General features: G+C 51.8%; 1 protein-coding gene across 12 annotated transcripts in view; it reads left to right on the top strand.

Moving 5' to 3' along the window:
* The window catches only part of MAP4 (microtubule associated protein 4), a 156,909-nt gene that overhangs the window by 37,615 nt on the left and 100,834 nt on the right, over window positions 1-18,460 (top strand). For all 12 annotated transcript variants that reach the window (XM_032103298.1, XM_032100029.1, XM_032100863.1 and 9 more), the window contains one exon: window positions 12,436-12,694. In XM_032103298.1, the coding sequence (XP_031959189.1) occupies window positions 12,454-12,694 (241 nt within the window). In that variant the 5' untranslated portion in view covers window positions 12,436-12,453. The remainder of the gene's footprint in view (window positions 1-12,435; window positions 12,695-18,460) is intronic.

Raw genomic sequence — 18,460 nt, 5'->3', positions numbered from 1 at the left:
CCCAGAGCTGTCCTTAATTAAGGAACAGGGATATCCCAAAGCTGTTCTTAACAGAGTCAGGAACAGGCTCCACAGCTTGGAGCCTTCCGGGTGTTTTCTGCTCCCACCCTAAATGTGCTTAGGGACTTCAGTTCTCCATGAATTTCTGAGCACCCAAGTGGCCTCCTCAGAAAAAGAGGGAGTTTTGTTCCTGGCCTGAAAACCCCTGTGGACCAAGTGGGGAGGTGCTCGTGCGTGGTACGTGGAACGTGTCTGTTCCATTTCCAGGTTCCTCTGGGGGCATTTCTGGGAGTTTGCAAAAGCCACGATCCTCTGAGGCACCTGATGAGTCCATAAAGTCCCTCACTCACTGTAGCCAAGATCTTGCAGAATTTGCAAATAGCTAAAACTCATTTCTTGGTATAGAAATGCTTTGTTTCATTCTTCCAAAGCTTTTTGACCTTCCAGTGGTGTTTGAAAGCTTTAAAACATTGTTTTCTTTTGACAAATCCCCTTGGAAAAGCATTGCCAGGTTTGCTGTGCCACCCCTCTGGAACACCAGGCTGGTGCTGAGTTGTCATGAATGAAAACGATTCTCCACTCGACTTTCTCACGTGGAAGCTTCCAGCCCTGTGTCCTGATGGGCAGGTTCTGGCGCTCTGTAATTATGTTGTCAAGAGAAGGGCTTATTTTAATTAAAAATGAAGTAGCTGCTGTACTACAGTCACAGACACAACTGGAATTATTCCATGCAGGGGAAGGAGTGGAGCCTGTGTGGAAGTGGAGTGGCTGGAAGCAGAGATGGTGTGTCCTGGCTGCCAGAGGAGCTGCTTCTCTTTTCATGGCTGTGGCTGCTGCTCCCCGTGACCTGGGATGGTTTATGTTCCTTGCCCAGATTTTATCTTGTTTTTTAGTGCACTGGTGAAGGTGCTGATTCGGGGCACTCGGAGTCAGTTTGCTTGCAGAGGATGGCATCCAGCCTGTCCTGTGGGCATCACAGTCATGGAATCATTGAGGTTGGAAAAGACCTCCAAGACTGAGTGCAGCCTGTGCCTGATCTCCAGCTTAATTTCAGAATTCATCCTCTCTGGCCTTGCTTTCCAAGCTACGCTCTCAGATGTGTATATACACATATTTATATATTACTATATATACATAAAGGCAAAACTTCAAGTTGATGAAGGCACTGAGGGGCTGCACAGTGGTACTCAAACGATAATTAGGCTGGACTAAACCTCTGCATTTTTTTCTCTCAGCATGACTTGAACTCATTCTCATCTCTGGGTTTGTCCTTCCAGTGTTTGTGCTGCACAGTTTTCATCCCATCTTAGAAATTAACGCCCAAATTCTCACGTGAGAACAAAATCCATTGTTCTGGGAGACATGTACATAAGACGAACATGGAACAGGGTGAATTTAGGGGAGCTGGCACGAGGGCTGAGGGACTGAGGTGAACTTTTGTAGTGAAACGTCTCCCATTTTGTGCACTTGTGTGATTTCCAGGCTGTGGCAATGAGGTGATGTTGCAGGAAGAAGAACGAGGAGGTAAAGATGAGAAGTGTTGGGCGATGCACTCCGTCAGTGATGTGCCATCCTTCCCCTGCTTCCAGGAGGAGAAGGATCTCTCTGGGCAGAGCCAGGCAGCCCTTGTGTTGTGGCTTTGCTCTGGGAGGGAGGTGGGATCCAGGCTCCTCCCTGGGCCGGGTGCTATTAAAGGAAAGCAGCTGACGGGAGCAGCTGCTTGGGCTGGGGCTCAGCCCAGCATCCTCCAGAGAAAGTGCTTTGCAAACAGCCCTTTCCTACCCTGCCCCCACTTGTCCTTCCCTGTGCCAGGAGAAAAGAGGAGACTCTCCCCATGATTGATGAAACTCTCCTTATTTGGTGCTGCCTCTCTGGGGAAGCGGCGCACGAAATCCCCTCTGCTGCGAGGCAGTGGAGGCCAGCAGCCAAGCTGGGCTCTGGGGAGCTGGGTTTTCAAAGCTGTTAAAGAGTAGGCCATTTTGGAGCTAAAACTTTGGGCAGAAGGTGGGCAGAGTCTCTTTATTCCTTAGATAAATATTTATGATTTTGGAGTCCTTTTTAGGTCTCTTACTTCAGCGCTTGTAGGCCTGTGCACACCTCGACACTTGAAAGTCCCTCACAGTTATTATCTATGAACTCATCTTCCATGTGGCTGTTTTGAAGGCCAGCCAAGAGCATTAATCCCCACCTTCTAGAGTCCCTGATCCCTGCTGCGGCTTAGAGGAAAGTTATTCTTGTCCTCCCAGTGAAGCTGCTCTGGCAGAGCATCTCTCTCTGTAACTTAAGGCAAGTTTATTAATGTGACTTTTTATCAGCTTGGAAAGGGTACAGCTCTGGATGGAGCAATCCAACTTGGACAGTCTTACCCCGTCCTGCTGAGTGCTTAATGGCACTGAAATTGCCCAAAGGGAGGGAATCGGTGCAGGAGGTTGGTGTGCTCTTATCTCATCTCAGGCATAATTACGAGCAGTAAAACGCTCTTTGCAGGCACGAGTACACGAGTATGTGCCATGAATCTTTTTTGGGAATGGGTGCAGCTGAAGTGGAGTCAGGGCTGGAAATGGGCTGCTGGGGTGATTCTTTGCAGTTGTATCACTCTTCTTCTCCTCAGCCTGACATTCCTGAAGCCTCCCAGCTCTGGTTTTTGTCCAGTAGTGGCTGTGCTGGCGTCCGGCCCTCTCCCTGCGTGAGCCTCCCCCTTTCCACCATCCCTCCTTACTCAAAGTCTGCTTTGGTTCCAGGAGCGCTTCTCTGAACGCTCTGGGCTGCTTCAGGTGGGCTTCCTTCCGTTTGTTGTCCTTTCAGGGATTTGGACAGGAGGGGAGTTTGTACAACTTTGCTTTCAGCTCCCTCTGCCAGTTTGGTGGCTTTGGGCAGCTCTGATGATCAGTCTGGTGTCGCATGGAGGGTTTGGGAGCTGGGTCAGGGCCCTGTCATGGAGCTGTGCTGCCTCTCTGGTGCTGCCTCTCCAGCCCTCCCTTCCACAGGGAAGTTGCAAAACACCCCTCAGGCTTTTGGACAAGTGCAGAGCAATGGCAGCAGCGTAATTCCCAGGAATGCGGTAGGGTTGCTCTCTTGGGTATCTGGAGTTTCTGTCTCGAGTTGTATGGGCAGAGCCTGGCTCTCCAAAGCCTGAGAGCAGCAGGAGTTGTTGTGGAGTGCCCTGATCAAACAGGCTCGTGCTTCGTGCCTGGAGCTCCCAGCAGCTCCTTCTGGAGCCCGTGCCTGGTGTTACCCCCTGAGGAAAGGTTCTGCAGAGCTGACATCCTCACCCTGAGGGGAGGGGAACCGATGGAAAACCTGCAGGTGAGAGTGTGAAATGAGAGTTTGCAGAGTTCTCAGTGCATCTGAACACGGGGCTGAACTGAGATCAAACAGGGGGATCTGTGCCATGGAAATGCTGAGTTCCAGAGGCCTGGCTGGGAGCTGCTGGGAGGGTGGGAGGCCCTGGCACAGGGTGCCCAGAGCAGCTGTGGCTGCCCCTGGATCCCTGGCAGTGCCCAAGGCCAGGGTGGACATTGGGGCTGGGAGCAGCCTGGGACAGTGGGAGGTGTCCCTGCCATGGCAGGGGTGGGAATGGGATGATCCTTAAGGTCTCTCCAACCCAAACCATCCTGGGATACCATTCCATGATACCGGGTGCCTGCACACTTGTGTGTGTGTATTTAGACACGCTCAAACAGGAATTCTCCCTGGTTCTCTTGCATTTGGATATTCCTTCTGCCTTGATCTTTGACGGAGATCTGGCTCCAGCTAATTACTTTTACTTTGCATAAGTGCAGAGTGTAGACTTTATTTTTCAACTGCTTATACTGAGTTGAAAATGATGTTGATAAAGGACATATTATATTCATGTTACGCGCCACTGGAATTCCTCGAAGTGCTGAAGTATCAGTATTTATTTCTCTGTTCCCTTTCCTCTGCCAGTGACAGCCCTGGCCGCAGTGCACCCTTTGTGTAGGGATCTGGAACCTTCCATAGTACCTGGGAATGATGGCATTGGTTCTCTCCAGGCAGCTGTGCTGTGAGAGAGGGAGATGTTTAGTGCAGCCTGATGGAATGTGCAGGGCAGTTCCCACCTGTGCAGGTGATTCCTCACCGGAATCCCGGCTGCGTGGGGCCCTGCTCCAGGTGTTTGGAAGGGAATGCTCTGTGGGATGCATTGACAGCAAGATGGGAAGCAGCAGTTGGCAGAGTCTTTGGCTGCTAGCAGGTTTTGGCCTGTGCTGGGATCGCCAGAGACCTCTCTCTGGTGAGGCCTGTGGTGAGATCGATTCCGGTGCGGAATTACAGCCAAGGTAAATGCTGGAGTGCCCCAGCTCCCTCAAGGACCAGGCTCCCTGTAAAGCGTGTTCTGGCTGGGGCACAGGTTGTATTTGGAGCGAGCAGTGCAGAGCCTTGAACTCCTCTCTGAAGAGCTCATTGTAGGGGCAGGTGCAAAGCTGAGAGGCTGCGTGGGGCATCGATCCGTCCCCGCTGGCGTAAGGCTGAATTCCTTGGAAAACATCCTCCTGGGGCAGGACCTCTGCCCTGGAGCAGCCGTGTCACTGTGGGGTTGTTCAGCTGTAAATGGGCATTGTCCCTTCAGGGTTTGGGGTTGCCATAGTTCCTACCACAGTCTTGCAGCTCCAGTGCAGCTTTATGGGTGTTGGGAGCTTTTCCTTCGTGCAGTGCAGGGACTGTGTGACATTCCCTGATGCACTCTGAAGGTTCACAGAATCTTTAAGATGGAAAAAGACCTCTGAGATCATCGAGTCTGACCTTTGACTGACACCCCCATATCAGCTGAACTCAAGTAGCCTCGAGTCATCCTGGTTGCTGTTGCCTCCCCTGGATGCCCTTCTGGTCCTGCGCTTCCCTTTGAAGTCCCTGTATGTTAAAGGAAAAAATGTTCCTTTTTTTTGTTGAATCGAGTACAGATAATTTTAGTGTTAGTGAATATAAAAAGAGCAGGTGGGAACTGCTGTAGTAAAGCTGGGAAATGCTGGCCTGGCAGCCTTCAGTCATGGCTTTTGAGCTGACAGTGAGCAGGAGCTCCACACGTGGAGAGAGGAGCTTGTTTTACAACTTGCGTCTGGCTGCTGTGGGATTTCTGCCTGGTTATCCTTGGAGACTTTATCATTCCATGAAGTGTGAGCTCTCCAAGCCATGAGTGGCTGCAAGGCAGGAAGAAAATAGAAGTTGCCTCAAATCTCCAGAAATTGAGAGGATCTCTTTAACATTCCCAACGAGGCAGGAATGCTGGGAGACTGTCTGCTGCCTGGCTCTGCTAATTCACATGGCTTCTGAATAATTGATGATGGGGAAGGCACGGCTCGTTGGCTTTATCAGTGCTTTCCTAAGGGAAACGGAGCTGACGAAAATGTTTCTGATTATGGAGCAGAAATCATCATTAAGGACGTGGATGCAGGAAGCTGGGTTTATTTGCAGTACTAATAACAGCAAAAATAATGCTTGAAGCAGAGAAATGGCTCATTCCCCAAGGAATGAAGCCCTGCAAATTGATGGACACTCTTGGACATCCTGAATAAACCCCAGGATTATGGAAAGACTTACAAGACATCATTAAGTGGACAAACTGCACTTCAAGCAATCAGCTTTGAAACTTTAAAGTTATAACTCAGAAAAGCTGAAGTATAGCCTGTGAAAAAGAACTGGCCCAGGCCAGCCAGAGCTCGGTTTGTCCCGGTGACCTTCCCTGTCACATCTCCACGGCCTCGCTGTGGCCGTTCCCGTCCTGCTCCGCCAGTTGCTCCTGGTTTATTGCAGATCTGGCGTTCCCGTGGCAGGGAATTCAGCCCCCCAGCCCCAGCATCTCCTGCACGCTCCCTGGAGGAGCCTCGGGTTTCCCCACTCTTGGAAGGCCAGGTGGGAGCAGCAGGCAGAGCCAGAGGCTGAGGGAGAGGTTGTTCCTGACCCGAGACGTGGAAGGAGGAGATGGGAGAGGAAGTGGCTGGGAGCAGACAGTGAGAGGAGGAAGCAATCGGGGCTGAAGCTCTGCCTCGGCTTTGGGATCATGTTGAAACTTCATCAAACCCATCTGAAGTGAGAACTTAAAACTTCCTGTTTATTGTCTGCTGTGTGGCCATAAAGGGATTGTGGAAGGGACTTGGATCTGCATGAAGCCTTCAGAGCTATTTCATGGTTGGAATCCTGGAATCCCAGCCTGGTTTGGGCTGGAAAGAACCTTAAGGATCATCCAGTGCCACCCCTGCCATGGGCAGGGACACCTCCCACTGTCCCAGGCTGCTCCCAGCCCCAATGTCCAGCCTGGCCTTGGGCACTGCCAGGGATCCAGGGGCAGCCCCAGCTGCTCTGGCAATTCCAGCCCAGCCCCTCCCCACCCTCCCAGCCAGCAATTCCCAATTCCCAATCTCCCATCCAGCCCTGCCCTCTGGCACTGGGAAGCCATTCCCTGGCTCCTGTCCCTCCGTGCCTTGTCCCCAGTCCCTCTGCAGCTCTCCTGGAGCCCCTTTGGGCCCTGCAAGGGGGAATCTGGGATTCCTGAGTGGAAATAGGTGTGCTGTCCTTGCGTTCCCTCGTGGAGGCAATAGTAGCAACTGTTTCCCCCTTCAATTGTGCGTTTCTGGCTGGTTTTGTGTAGCAGCTTGGAGCCTCTGGGGCTGGCTGAATTTATTCTGAGTAATTAAAGTGAGCCAGAAGGCTCGGGCAGTTTGTGCTGAGGAGGGAAACAGCTCCACAAGTGCTTTGTCTGTTTCAGGAGTCCAAGCTTAAAATCACCAAATGCCCCAAACCTGCTCCCCTTGCACCCAAACCTGCTCTCTTTGTCCCCAAATCTGCCTCCTCTGGTCCTGCCTCGTCCCTTGTCCCTCACACAGGAGGCAGCAATCACTTAAGCCCTGTAAATAACAGCTGGAAAATCTCTTGCTGTGTTTATGGATTGAAGGAGAACGTGGTTCTGTGACTCTCCCTGAAATCCTGATCTGCTGGAAGTCCAAACATGCACTAGAAATCAGGAATATTTGGTGTGCTGCCTCCCTGTCTGCTCTCCCAGGAGCTCCAAGGAAGCTGCCAGCTCACTCTGGTTTCAGCAGCACCTCCAAGTTGAAATTTGGTGTTTGACTTTGCTGTGGAAATATCTGGAATCTCCTAATTAACCCTGTTTTGATGGTGCCATGGGGCAGGTCTGGAGCATCCCAAAGAACCGGAGACTTTCCCTTTGCCCGGAGGGGGTGGCACCTGCACTTCAGGGAGTCCTTGGGGAACTGATTCCTGAATTCTGGAATCCAGGACACCCATTCTGAGGCTGCTTTTTCCAGCACTTGAGCTGAGAGTGATTATAAGTGTTGGAGAGATTTTATTAAAGATCTCTCACCTTCTATCTCTTTGCCTCGAAGAAGCTTCTGGTGATTTGTGGGATTTTCCTGTGGCTCCAGAAACAGCCGCACAGCAGAGCTCTTGCTGTGTCTAAAACAATAAATAAGTGAACCCCATGGGTTTAGACTGTGCCAAAAAAATTACAAAAAATTCAGTTGGGTCATAGATTTTTGTGCCCAGCCATGGATTGTAAGGAACGTCAGCGACTCGAGTGGTTGCTGTGTCCTCTCCTCTGGAAGGATGGATGCAGAAACCCTTTCCATGGATTCCAGGACTCTGGGAAGGAGGATGACTTAGCAGATCTCTGCTCTCCTGTTTCCTCACGCCTCAGCAGCCACGGCCGAGTGCTCCCAGCAGCTCCAGCTAAGAAAAGCAACCTGACTTACCCAGGAGAAATGGGAATTATGACCAAGCTGTCCCTGTTTCTTCCAGCCAGGCATTTCGTTCGGGATGGAGTTAGGAGCTAATTTTAAAGGGGCAAGTGGATCTGATGAAATAATGGCTGTGCTTCTCGTAAATCTGGGCATCAGAGTCTCCTTTAAAGCAGCAAAAGTGAGGAAGTGTTACTTCACTGTTCCTCCTGCTTGGGAGCAGATTTCTCTTCCCTCTCTGGCAGGAAGGTTGCTGGGCCAGAGGCCGAGTCCAGCCCGTTTGGAGCAGGATGGAGCCATGGATTCCTGCCAGGAGCCTGGCAGGGCTCTGGAGCGGGCTGGAATGCTGTGTCACTGTCACTGCGGGGCTGGAACTGGTACCTGGGGGTGCTCCTCTGGGAAAAGCCATCATTCCCTCTGCCAGAAATCCCAGGGAAGTACAGCAGTGTCCCCCACTGAGTGTGATTCTGTTTGGACAGTTTACAGGCTTTCAAGTTTGAGGTTTCTTTGGCAGCATCCCTGTGCCCACTCTCCTCTTTCTCTGCCTTCAGACAAGACACACAAAATCTGGGTCAGACTGATCATAACTTGAAATTCCAAGCCTGTGCGTGCCCGGAGGCAGGAACACAACCGAGCAGTCAGGGGAGCTGCAAAATGGAAGCACAAAGTTGAGGAAATAAATTCCACTCTTCCCTGGATGGGGAGCTGGAGGCTGTGGCTCATGCAGGTTTTGATTTGCCTCCCTTTCCAGAGGGTGGTGAGTGGGATGATGGCACTGGGAAGTTGTTCCAGGGGCTCACTTAAAGTAAAACCTGGGCAAGGAAGTTGCTGAAGAGAAGTTCTTGACACCCTGAGAAGTTGTAGATACCCCTGGATCCATGGAAGTGTCCAAGGCCAGGTTGGATGGGGCTTGGAGCAGCCTGGGATAATGGGAGGTGTCCCTGCCCATGGCAGGGCTGGCACTGGACGGGCTTTAAGGTCCTTCCCACCCAAACCCTTCTGGGACACTGCCAGGGATGGGGCAGCCTTGACTAAAAACCAGTGAATAGTTGGAACTCTTTGGAACAAGACACCAGGATCGGGGTCTGTGATGTGGTGAGGGATTGAAGTAACCCTGCTGAATCTTGCAGATTAGCTGAGGAGAGATGGATTTTATTTATCCCCACAAACAGGTTACTCACTGAGTACACAGAGATTCTGAGCGTGGAGAAGAACAGATGGGGCAAACCCTGAGTGTAACAGATCAGCTGTGCCTGGAACAGGAGGGATCTAAACAATCCTCCTGTGTAAAAATAATGTGTGAGTTAAAGGAACATGATTGATTTGCTTTGGGATAATTTGAAGATTTCCTGGAATGTGTAGCTACAGGAAACCCCTTCTCCTTCTCTGTAGTGCAGCTGTCACTGTGGCACTGGCAGGGCTGTTCCGTGCTCCTTCACACCTTTCCTGGGAGCAGACTCCTCCCTTGGTGTTGCCAGGGAGGGCTGGGCTGTCCTCCTAGGCTCTTCCAGGATACAAACCTGGAGTCACCCACGGCTGCTCCCCTCCCTCTGCTGATTTAACCGCCCCGAGGATCTCAGCAGCTCTTCCACTGCTGAAGAATTATTCAGAATCCCTGAGGCTGGAAAAGCCCTCCCAGCCCATGGAGTCCAGGCTGTGCCCGATGCCCACCTTGTCCCCAGCCCAGAGCACTGAGTGCCACAGCCAGGAATTCCTTGGGCACCTCCTGGGATGGGCACTCCAAACCTCTCTGGGCAGTTCCAGTGCCTGCCCAGCCTTTCCAGGAAGGGGTTTCAGTGCATTTCTAAACCTCTGCCTTCAGAAGCCTCAGTCACTCCTCAGTTTTTCCCTCTCATCCCCAGGTTAATGCCAGCATTCCTCTTCCCTGTGCTCTGTTAATGTCTGATTTCCAGAGCTGTGGAGGCAGGGGATTAAGGTGCATCTTGCTGAGGATTCTTTAATGCTTCCCAGCCAGCCTGTTCCATATGAATGGAAACTGGGTAGGAAGGATCTGTCTCTCTAAGCTGCTCACCACATGAATATGCTCTGGGATTTGCTTTCTACCCTTGGGCACAATCCCTGCAATATCCTCATTTTCCTTTTGCTTTGGTTAGCAGACAAGCCCTGGGAATCTGGGAATTGGTGCAGTTCGGCTGCTCTAACCCTGGAGATGGAAAGGCAGGAATTCCCAGGGCTGCTGTGGCTGTGTTTGGAGCCCACCTGGGCTGAGGAGGGATCCCTGCAGTTTGTGCCAGGTGCTCCTGCGTGTCTGAGACACCAGTGCTGTATTGGAAATGGCTTTTCTTAGTTACCCTGGTTTATTTTTATGCATCGTTTCTACATTCCCTATTTAGCTAAATATGGACAAGGAGGTGTCCTGCTGATAAGGCTGCATAACCTCATTATTACTTTTCCCCAGAAAGTAGATCACTCCCGTGTCCTAGTTCCTATGTAGGCCTGAAGTAGCAGCACTGTCAGTGCCACACAGCCCCCAGATGCCATGTATTTTATGGCAGCTGTTCCACGGAGTGCAGCCGACTCCATGTCGGGCTCTGCTCGAAGGGAACAGGGACAGGAGGAGAGGGAACGGCCTCAGGCTGGGCCAGGGGAGGCTCAGGGTGGATATTGGGAACATTCCTTCCCCAGAAGGGCTGTCTGGCCCTGGCACAGCTGCCCAGGACTGTGGTGGAGTCCCCATTGCTGGAGGGATTTAAAAGCCATTGTGGATGTGGCACTTGGGGACATGGGGCAGGGGTGGCCTTGGAGGTGCTGGGGGATGGTTGGAGTCGATGGACTCAAGGACCTTTTCCCCCTCAGGCACTCTGTGTTCATGATGCAGCTTGTTGGGAAATTTAAATTCTGTTTTTCTTCTGATGCTAAATGACATTTTCAGAAGAAAATGATTAAATGTTCGTTGCTCCACACTGAGACTCACTGACCTAAAGCCATCAGTTCACTTGTGAGCTGAAAGCAAAGGAGGGTGTGGCTGAAAACTTGGCTCTTTCTGAGCCCCGTTTGTTCCTCGGAGGAGACTGGCCAGGGCAGGGATAAAACTTCTGCAAGTGCCTTCCCTGGCTGGTGCTCCCCACAGGGTAATGCAGCCAGCTGTGTGCACATCTGGGTGGTGTTTTGTCTTAAAATAGTCAGGAACTCTGAAAGAAACGTTTTTGATAGGACTCTTTCACTTAAGTATAGAAAGGTTTTTTTACTAACCATAATTCATTCAACTGTGACCCTGCACAGGGAGTGAAGAGCTCCAAACTTTTCACCTCTGGATTTCCAAGTGGTGATTCAGGGCCTTTATCTGAACCGACAAGAGCTGCAGTTGCTGCCTGAAGTGTGGTCTGCCTGCAAGCCTGACCTTTTATTGTTCAAAGAATAAAAAAAGAGGAGCTTGAACTGAATTCGTTTCCATAATATACCATTGCCTGGAAGGACAGAAACACCACTATCAGTGGGATAGCATTGTTCCTAAGGAATGTGAGGCTGGAGCCTGTAGGTATGTGGTGGCCCTGTAGTGCTGACACAGAATTTCCTGGAGTTCAAGGAGTAGGAGCCTTTGTTTTTCGGGAACAAGAGGATCTGTGTTCTGCCACCCCATGGAAGGCAGTGAGCCTGGGCTGCTGCACAGTGGCCACTTGGGTTGCCCCTCATGACCCAGCACACACAAGTGTCCCTTGTGTTCCTCGGGCTGTGGCTGCAGCTCTGTGTCAGCAGCTCCCGATTTTCCTAAGGAGAGGCCGGAGCCCCTCTGCTCTGGAGCCAGGCTGGGAGAGCTGGGAATGTTCCCCTGGAGAAGGGAAGGACACAGGGAGAGCTCCTGGAGCCCCTTGCAGGGCCTAAAGGGGCTCCAGGAGAGCTGCAGAGGGACTGGGGACAAGGACTTTCTGTACATTCCAGCAGTTTTTGTTGGCTCTTGTTCCCAAGAATTCCTTGAAAAGGCTGAAACGTGAAAAAGTAAAGACTTGGTGCTATGTGTGTGTTGTGCCAGCTTGAAGGCTGGAGATGAGTCAGTTCAGGTGCATTTTCAGTTTGGTGCCAGGAATTAAATTGAACACAGGGAGGGATAGCTGGTGATTACCTCTCTGCTGCTTCCAGTTCGTAGCTGTGGATGTAATGCCTATGTCTGCACTTTGCTATATTTTTTTCATGTAAACATTATTAAAACGTCACTTTCCCTCCCAAATCCCAGGGCTGGAGGGGGTTTGCTGGGATTAGCAAGGTTTGCTGAGGACATGACCATGCTGCAGGACCCTCTGGGAGGGATCAGGAGCAGCACTGAAGTATACATCAGAGATTATGTAAAATCCTAAGCTCCATAGGGGAGGCTGGGTGGAGTCAAGCCCAGCACTAAATTCTCTTGCGTCATTTATCTTTGTGCTGCTGAGGGGTGTAATTAACTCCAGATCTGGGGCAGGGCAGGAGTCAGTGTCACACCATGGTTACCCTGGCCAGGTGCTGGGAGTCATTTTTCACATTTTTTATTTAAGGTTCTGATAAAAGATCCCACAAAATGTAACGTCCACGAGCTAAACCCGCTTTAGATGATCCCGGTTTATTTCTGTTCTGGTGGGGGGGTTCAGAAACATCTGGGAATTACTGAGCACTAAACAAACGTTTCTCGTGGTGTGAAGGCACGGGGGACACGCAGTGGTCAGCACCAAAGTGAGTGACAGAAGAGACCTCTGATGAAACGTGTCTTTGTCTCCCTGGGCGCGGGTTGCAGGTGCAGAGGTGCTCAGGCATGGCTGACCTGGACCACAACCTCAGCCTGGCCGATGCTCTCACAGAGCCGCCCCACGACATCGAGGAGGAGGTGAAAAGGGACTTCATTGCCACGCTGGAGGCCGAGAAGTTCGATGATGTGGTTGGAGAGACAGTAGATAAGACAGACTATGTGCCACTGCTGGATGACGACAACGATGCGAAACCTGGGAGCCAGGAGCCCAAAGGCAAAGGCCACGCGGACGGAATTCCCGTGGAGCGTAAGTGTCCCAAGCACCGGGCCAAAAACCGGCACTGAAACATCAGGGAACGCCTGTACTCCCTGTGGCACTGCTGAGACAGGGCCTTCTCTGCTGCTGCCTCAGCCTGAAGCGTTTATTTCCAAGGCCAGGGTTGAGATCAAGCCCTGTTTGTTGCTTTTTGCCCTCGGTCCTTCAGCCTGTGAGATAACCTCTCCCTGCTGGGCCCCAGGAGAGGCTGTGCTTTACATTATTATTTCAGGTTGGGTGGTTTTGGCTTTGACCAAATTCTGTGGCTGCCATGCTCCACAAACAGTGTCCCAAACCAGCAGAGCTGTGCAAGGAGCCACCACTCTGGGGGATGGCAAATCCAAGGAACAAAGGTGGATGACGAGCTGCTGCTGGTGAGGTCAGCAGATGGGAACCTTCATCATCTGCCTTGGAGCTTCACTCCCAAGTGTTTGACAGCTAAATCCCATGTTTCTGACCCAAGGCTTTGCTTACTTGGGTTCCTTGCTGCCTGGATGTGCTGGTTGTGTGCATGGGTACCAAAACATGCTGCTGTCCCTGCTGGTGAAGAGCACTTTCCAGCCCAGCTGATGTTTAGAATCATGGAATCATTAAGGTTGGAAAAGATCTTTGAGATCATCAGATCCAGCAGCTCCCCCACCCCTGTCCCCAGGTGCCACATCCACAATGGCTTTTAAATCCCTCCAGCAATGGGGACTCCACCACAGTCCCGGGCAGCTGTGCCAGGGCCAGACAGCCCTTCTGGGGAAGGAATGTTCCCAATATCCAACCTGAGCCTCCCCTGGCCCAGCCTGAGGCCATTCCCTCTCCTCCTGTCCCTGTTCCCTGCCAGCAGAGCCCGACCCCCCCGGCTGCCCCCTCCTGTCAGGGACTTGTGCAGAGCCACAAGGTCCCCCCTGAGCCTCCTTTGCTCCAGGCTGAGCCCCTTTCCCAGCTCCCTTAGGAGTTTTCCAGTTCCCTTCCCTGGACACGCTCCAGCCCCTCCATGTCTGTCCTGGACCTGGGGACCCCAGAATTTCCCCAGCAACTTGAAGTGGAACCTCACCAATTTATTTGTGTTAAGAACTTAATCAAGAATTCCTTAGGAAAAGGAGAGTTTTAAACAGATGCTTTCTTCTATGAGAGGGAACAGAGTAAGATTTGGGGTCATCCAACAGGTTTCTTTCCCAGTGAGCAATTTAAATGATTGCTCCCTTTGCCTGTGTGCTGTTCCCTCCCTGCCCAAGTGGGAATTGTTACCTGGGACCAGAAGTGCCTTGATGATTTTATTTATTTTGTGGCCTTGATCTGTGCTGGGTAGAAGAGGAGAACCTTTGGTAACCCAGTGACTTCCTTCAGAAGAAGTTTTCTTTTTTTGCCTTGATCCTGCTGCTCATCAGTGTTGAGGAAAGAGGGATTTGATTCCTGAGAATAAATAGAACCTGCAGGACCACAGCATGGGGAATTCTGGTCTGTTTAGGGCATTTATTTGCTTTGTTTAGAAGTGCATCGGGTGCCTTGTAGTACAGAAAATGTAACTTGGAATTTTCCATGCTGACACAGTTATTACATGGTACCAGATGAGCAGGAAGGATGGGAATGGGCAAAGAGATTATTAGAAAACTTGGAACTTTGGGCAGTTCAGATGCGTATTATTTATTTCATTATAGGTGGTTGATACTTTAGCATTGCAGAAGTGGCTGAAGCAGGGAAACACAAGGACTTGTTAACACCTTGTACATGATTTGACCATATTTTAAAGCAAGCCTTTGTTGTAGAAGCTGCAGGTCCTAAACCATCTCAGTGCCAGGATTTCTCAGTGCTAAAATCATGACTCAATATTGGTTTGAAGTCCCTTAAGTGTGTCCTCCCAGCTGTGTATCCCTGGACATTGCCATCGCAACCCATTGTTTCACATAACTCAGGGATCTTGGAGTGGGGGTAACGAGGCCTTTTGGGTTTGCTCAGTAATTAAAACTCTGTGAGAGAAAGGCTGGGTCCTGTATGCAGAGCTCAGGCAGAAATACTGGGGGGGGAAGAAGTGGAATTTCGGGAGGAATTCCTTCCTGGAAGGGGTTGTTAAACATTGGCAGGAGCTGCCCAGGGAGGTTTGGAGTGCCCATCCCTGGAGGTGTCCCAGGAAGGCCTGGATGTGACACTCAGTGCTCTGGGCTGGGGACAAGGTGGGGATGGGGCACAGCTTGGCCTCGATGGGCTGGGAGGGCTTTTCCAGCCTCAGTAATTCAGGGATTCTGGGATCTCTTGGCTTTTCCAGCCCTCTCCTCTCCCCGCTCTGCACACCCCATTCACTGGGCTGCTTGAGCAGAACTCATTTCCCTCCTACGTGGCAAGGGGGGGATGCAGTTTCTTACTCTTGCTTTGGAGATCGGTTTTTCCCTTTTTTGGGAGAGCTGGAGAGCAGTCAGGAGCATTATCTGAATCTTTGGCAAGATGCAAACGAGACCCTGCGTGAAGAAAAGGAGACGTTGCCCTGAGTGGAGCTGTTCAGCTTTCCCACCTTGTGCCAGCAGGGAAGGACTGAAGCCTAAGCAGGGTCAGTTTAACAGACCAGGCTTAGGATTTGATCCTGGAATGTCTGCATTTCTTTTACCTGTTTTTCCCTGAAGTGCTGAGGATACCTGTTTCTTTCAGGAGATTTATTTAATATTTGTAACTGTTTAAATTGATGGTTAAGCTGAATGTGCTGTATTTATTGAGGTTCCAGAATAAATGAGCCCTGGGTGAGATGAACAGGGTCCTAAGGGGGTTTTGGTGTTGTAGTTCCATGTTTGAGTGTAACACCAAGTTTTTGGGGAGCAGCAGCAAGAGTTCCATGGCCCTGGCTCCAAACAGCCTGCTTTTCCTGAGGGAGAGGAACAGCCTGAGAGCTCAGGCTTTTCAGCTTCCACTTGTTCATTTCTTTATCTCAAAAGGCACAAATGTGTTCTGACATCACGGTCTGTGCTCCTGAGACTGTCTTTCCCCAGTCAGAAGAGGTTTAATCCTCCATCCTATCAGGCTTTAGCTGCTCCAGCTCTGCTCCAGGGTTTTCTTTCACTTTTTTCCTAAACCCAGGAGCCAGATTAGGCGAGTTTAACGTTGAGCTGGGCCCCAGCGTGGGGCTGGGTGAGTACAGAGGGGTGGAGAAGAGGAGGGACATGTGATGAGCAGTCATTTGGTCACCTACAAATCTGCCCTAGAATAAAGCTTTAATAATGGTTAACTTTATAAAATACCAGGGAGAAAGGGGTTTACTCTTCCTCACACCTGGCTGGGCATGGCAATTTGGCAAATTCTGGGATAATCCTCTTATGACCTTGTGGTCCTTACATAACACCAAGGGATTGCTTGGGGTGTGCTGCCTGCTCCCAGCTGGCTTTCCTTAGCATTTCCAAGGCTTCAGGATACTCTGGAGCTTCCAGGCAAAGTCCTGGAGGCTGCAGTTCTGTTCAGGTGCTCGTGTGATGGGTAGGCAGGTGTGAAGGAAGGGATTTGGGGTGGGAGCACGTTCCAAGGGAAAGGAAAACGCTGGGGTTTGATGAGTTGCAGCAGAGCCCCTGGGGAATGCTTTAGTGGAAGTGAGGACCAGTATTGTCTCTGCAGTGATGGTTACTGGTGAGGAACTGTGGACACAGACCAAAGGGCAGGTCTGTGCCTATGGGACGTGGCCTCGTGCTCAGTCCCTGTGTTTTGCATTCCCACACTGTTCACAAGCTCCTTGGTGAGTGTTATCCTTAAATACAGGGGTTTTTGGGGGAATTGTCCTGGTATGGGCTGGGATGGAGTTAATTTTCTCTGTGGTGGCTGGGACAGTGCTGTGTTTGGGTGTGAGAGTGGTGTTGGTAACACATGGGTGGTTTGGTTGTTCCTGAGCCCTGCCTGCTCTGGATCAAGGACTTTTTGATTTCCCAGGCTCAGCCAGGGAGCTCAGGTATCAGGAGGGTGAGGGCATGGCCAGGAGAGCTGAGCCCACCTGGCCAGAGGGATATCCCACAGCAAAGAACATCATGCCCAGGATAAACTGGGGAGAGCGGGCCAGGAGCTGCCAGTCACGGCTGGGGGACGGGCTGGACACTGGTCAGTGCCTGGGGACCCAGGGGACTGGGCATCACTGGTTCCTCTTGGGTTTTATTCATAGAATCACAGAATTGTTGAGGTTGGAAAAGGCCTCTGAGTCCATCGAGTCCAACCATCCCCCGGCACTGCCAAGGCCACCCCTGACCATGTCCCCCACATCCACAGGGCTGTTAAATCCCTCCAGTGATGGGGACTCCACCCCTGCCCTGGGCAGCTGTGCCAGGGCTGCACAGCCCTTTCCAGGAGGAATGTTCCCAATATCCAACCTGGTCCAGCCTGAGGCCGTTCCCTCTCCTCCTGTCCCTGTTCCAGAGCCCGACCCCCCCCCCCGCTGCCCCCTCCTGTCAGGGAGTTGTGGGGAGCCACAAGGTCCCCCCTGAGCCTCCTTTGCTCCAGGCTAAACAATTCGCCTCTCTCTTTCATTACTACAATTCTGTTATTTTCTTTTGTTTCCTTTATTAAGCTGTCCGTGAGCCCCGGGCTTTATTCCCCTGCATTGCCCTCCCCACGGGGCCGGGCAGTGAGCGGTGGCTCCGTGGGGCCTCATCCCCATGGGACTAAAGCCTGCAGGACTCAAACCCTGCCCAGCCGGGAGGGATGGGCTCGGTTTAATTGAATCAGTCCCGGCAGCGCCTCTGGGGCCCTTGGGAGCGGAGGTGTCACCACGAGGTGGCTCTGCTGGACACTGCTGGACGCTGCTGGACACTGCTGCCCTCCCTCCCTGCAGCTCCAGAGCTGAAACCTGAGCCCGGACCACGTTTCCTTTTGGTTTTCCCTCCCTTCCCACACGAGGAATGAGTGCCTTTCTTGCAGCAGGATTTGCTTTAGCCAAAGGGAATTTAGACACTTTGTCACATATGGAAGTGGAGGGGGAGAATGTTCCACATACCCCAGAGTTTCAGAGGGGTCGAAGATAAATCAGCAGATGATGATATTTGCATTTTTGTCTCAGATGAGACATTAAACTTTTCACTCTCAAAAGTCTGTCCAGCCCCATTCCTGCCCCACAGTTGTTACATCAGAGAATCCCAGACTGGTTTGGGTTGGAAGGGACCTTAAGGATCATCCAGTGCCACCCCCTGGATGGGCAGGGACACCTCCCACTGTCCCAGGCTGCTCCCAGCCCCAGTGTCCAGCCTGGCCTTGGGCACTGCCAGGGATCCAGGGGCAGCCACAGCTGCTCTGGGCACCCTGTGCCAGCCCCTCCCCACCCTCCCAGCCAGCAATTCCCAATTCCCAATCTCCCATCCATCCCTGCCCTCTGGCAGTGGGAAGCCATTCCCTGGGTCCTGTCCCTCCAGGCCTTGTCCCCAGTCCCTCTGCAGCTCTCCTGGAGCCCCTTTAGGCCCTGCAAGGGGCTCAGAGCTCTCCCTGTGTCCTTCCCTTCTCCAGGGGAACATTCCCAGCTCTCCCAGCCTGGCTCCAGAGCAGAGGGGCTCCAGCCCTGGGGCAGCTCCGGGGCCTCCTCTGGGCTCTCTCCAGCAGCTCCAGGTCCTGGTGCTGTTGGCCCCGGGGCTGGGGCAGCTCTGCAGGTGATTTTGAGGCAGAGTATTTAAATGAATGAACTGAAGGAGATAAGGCTCCTTGTTTAAGAGTCACCAGCTAGTTCAGATTCTGTCCCTCAGCGGTTTTGGTCCCGTTTTCCTCTCGAATGTCAGCGTTTGACAACGTGTGATTCCCAGCGTGCGATAAAACCTGCAC

The sequence above is a fragment of the Corvus moneduloides genome, chromosome 1 (genome assembly GCF_009650955.1).
Source record: "Corvus moneduloides isolate bCorMon1 chromosome 1, bCorMon1.pri, whole genome shotgun sequence".
NCBI lineage: Eukaryota > Metazoa > Chordata > Aves > Passeriformes > Corvidae > Corvus > Corvus moneduloides.
This window is presented reverse-complemented; position numbering and strand designations above follow the sequence as displayed.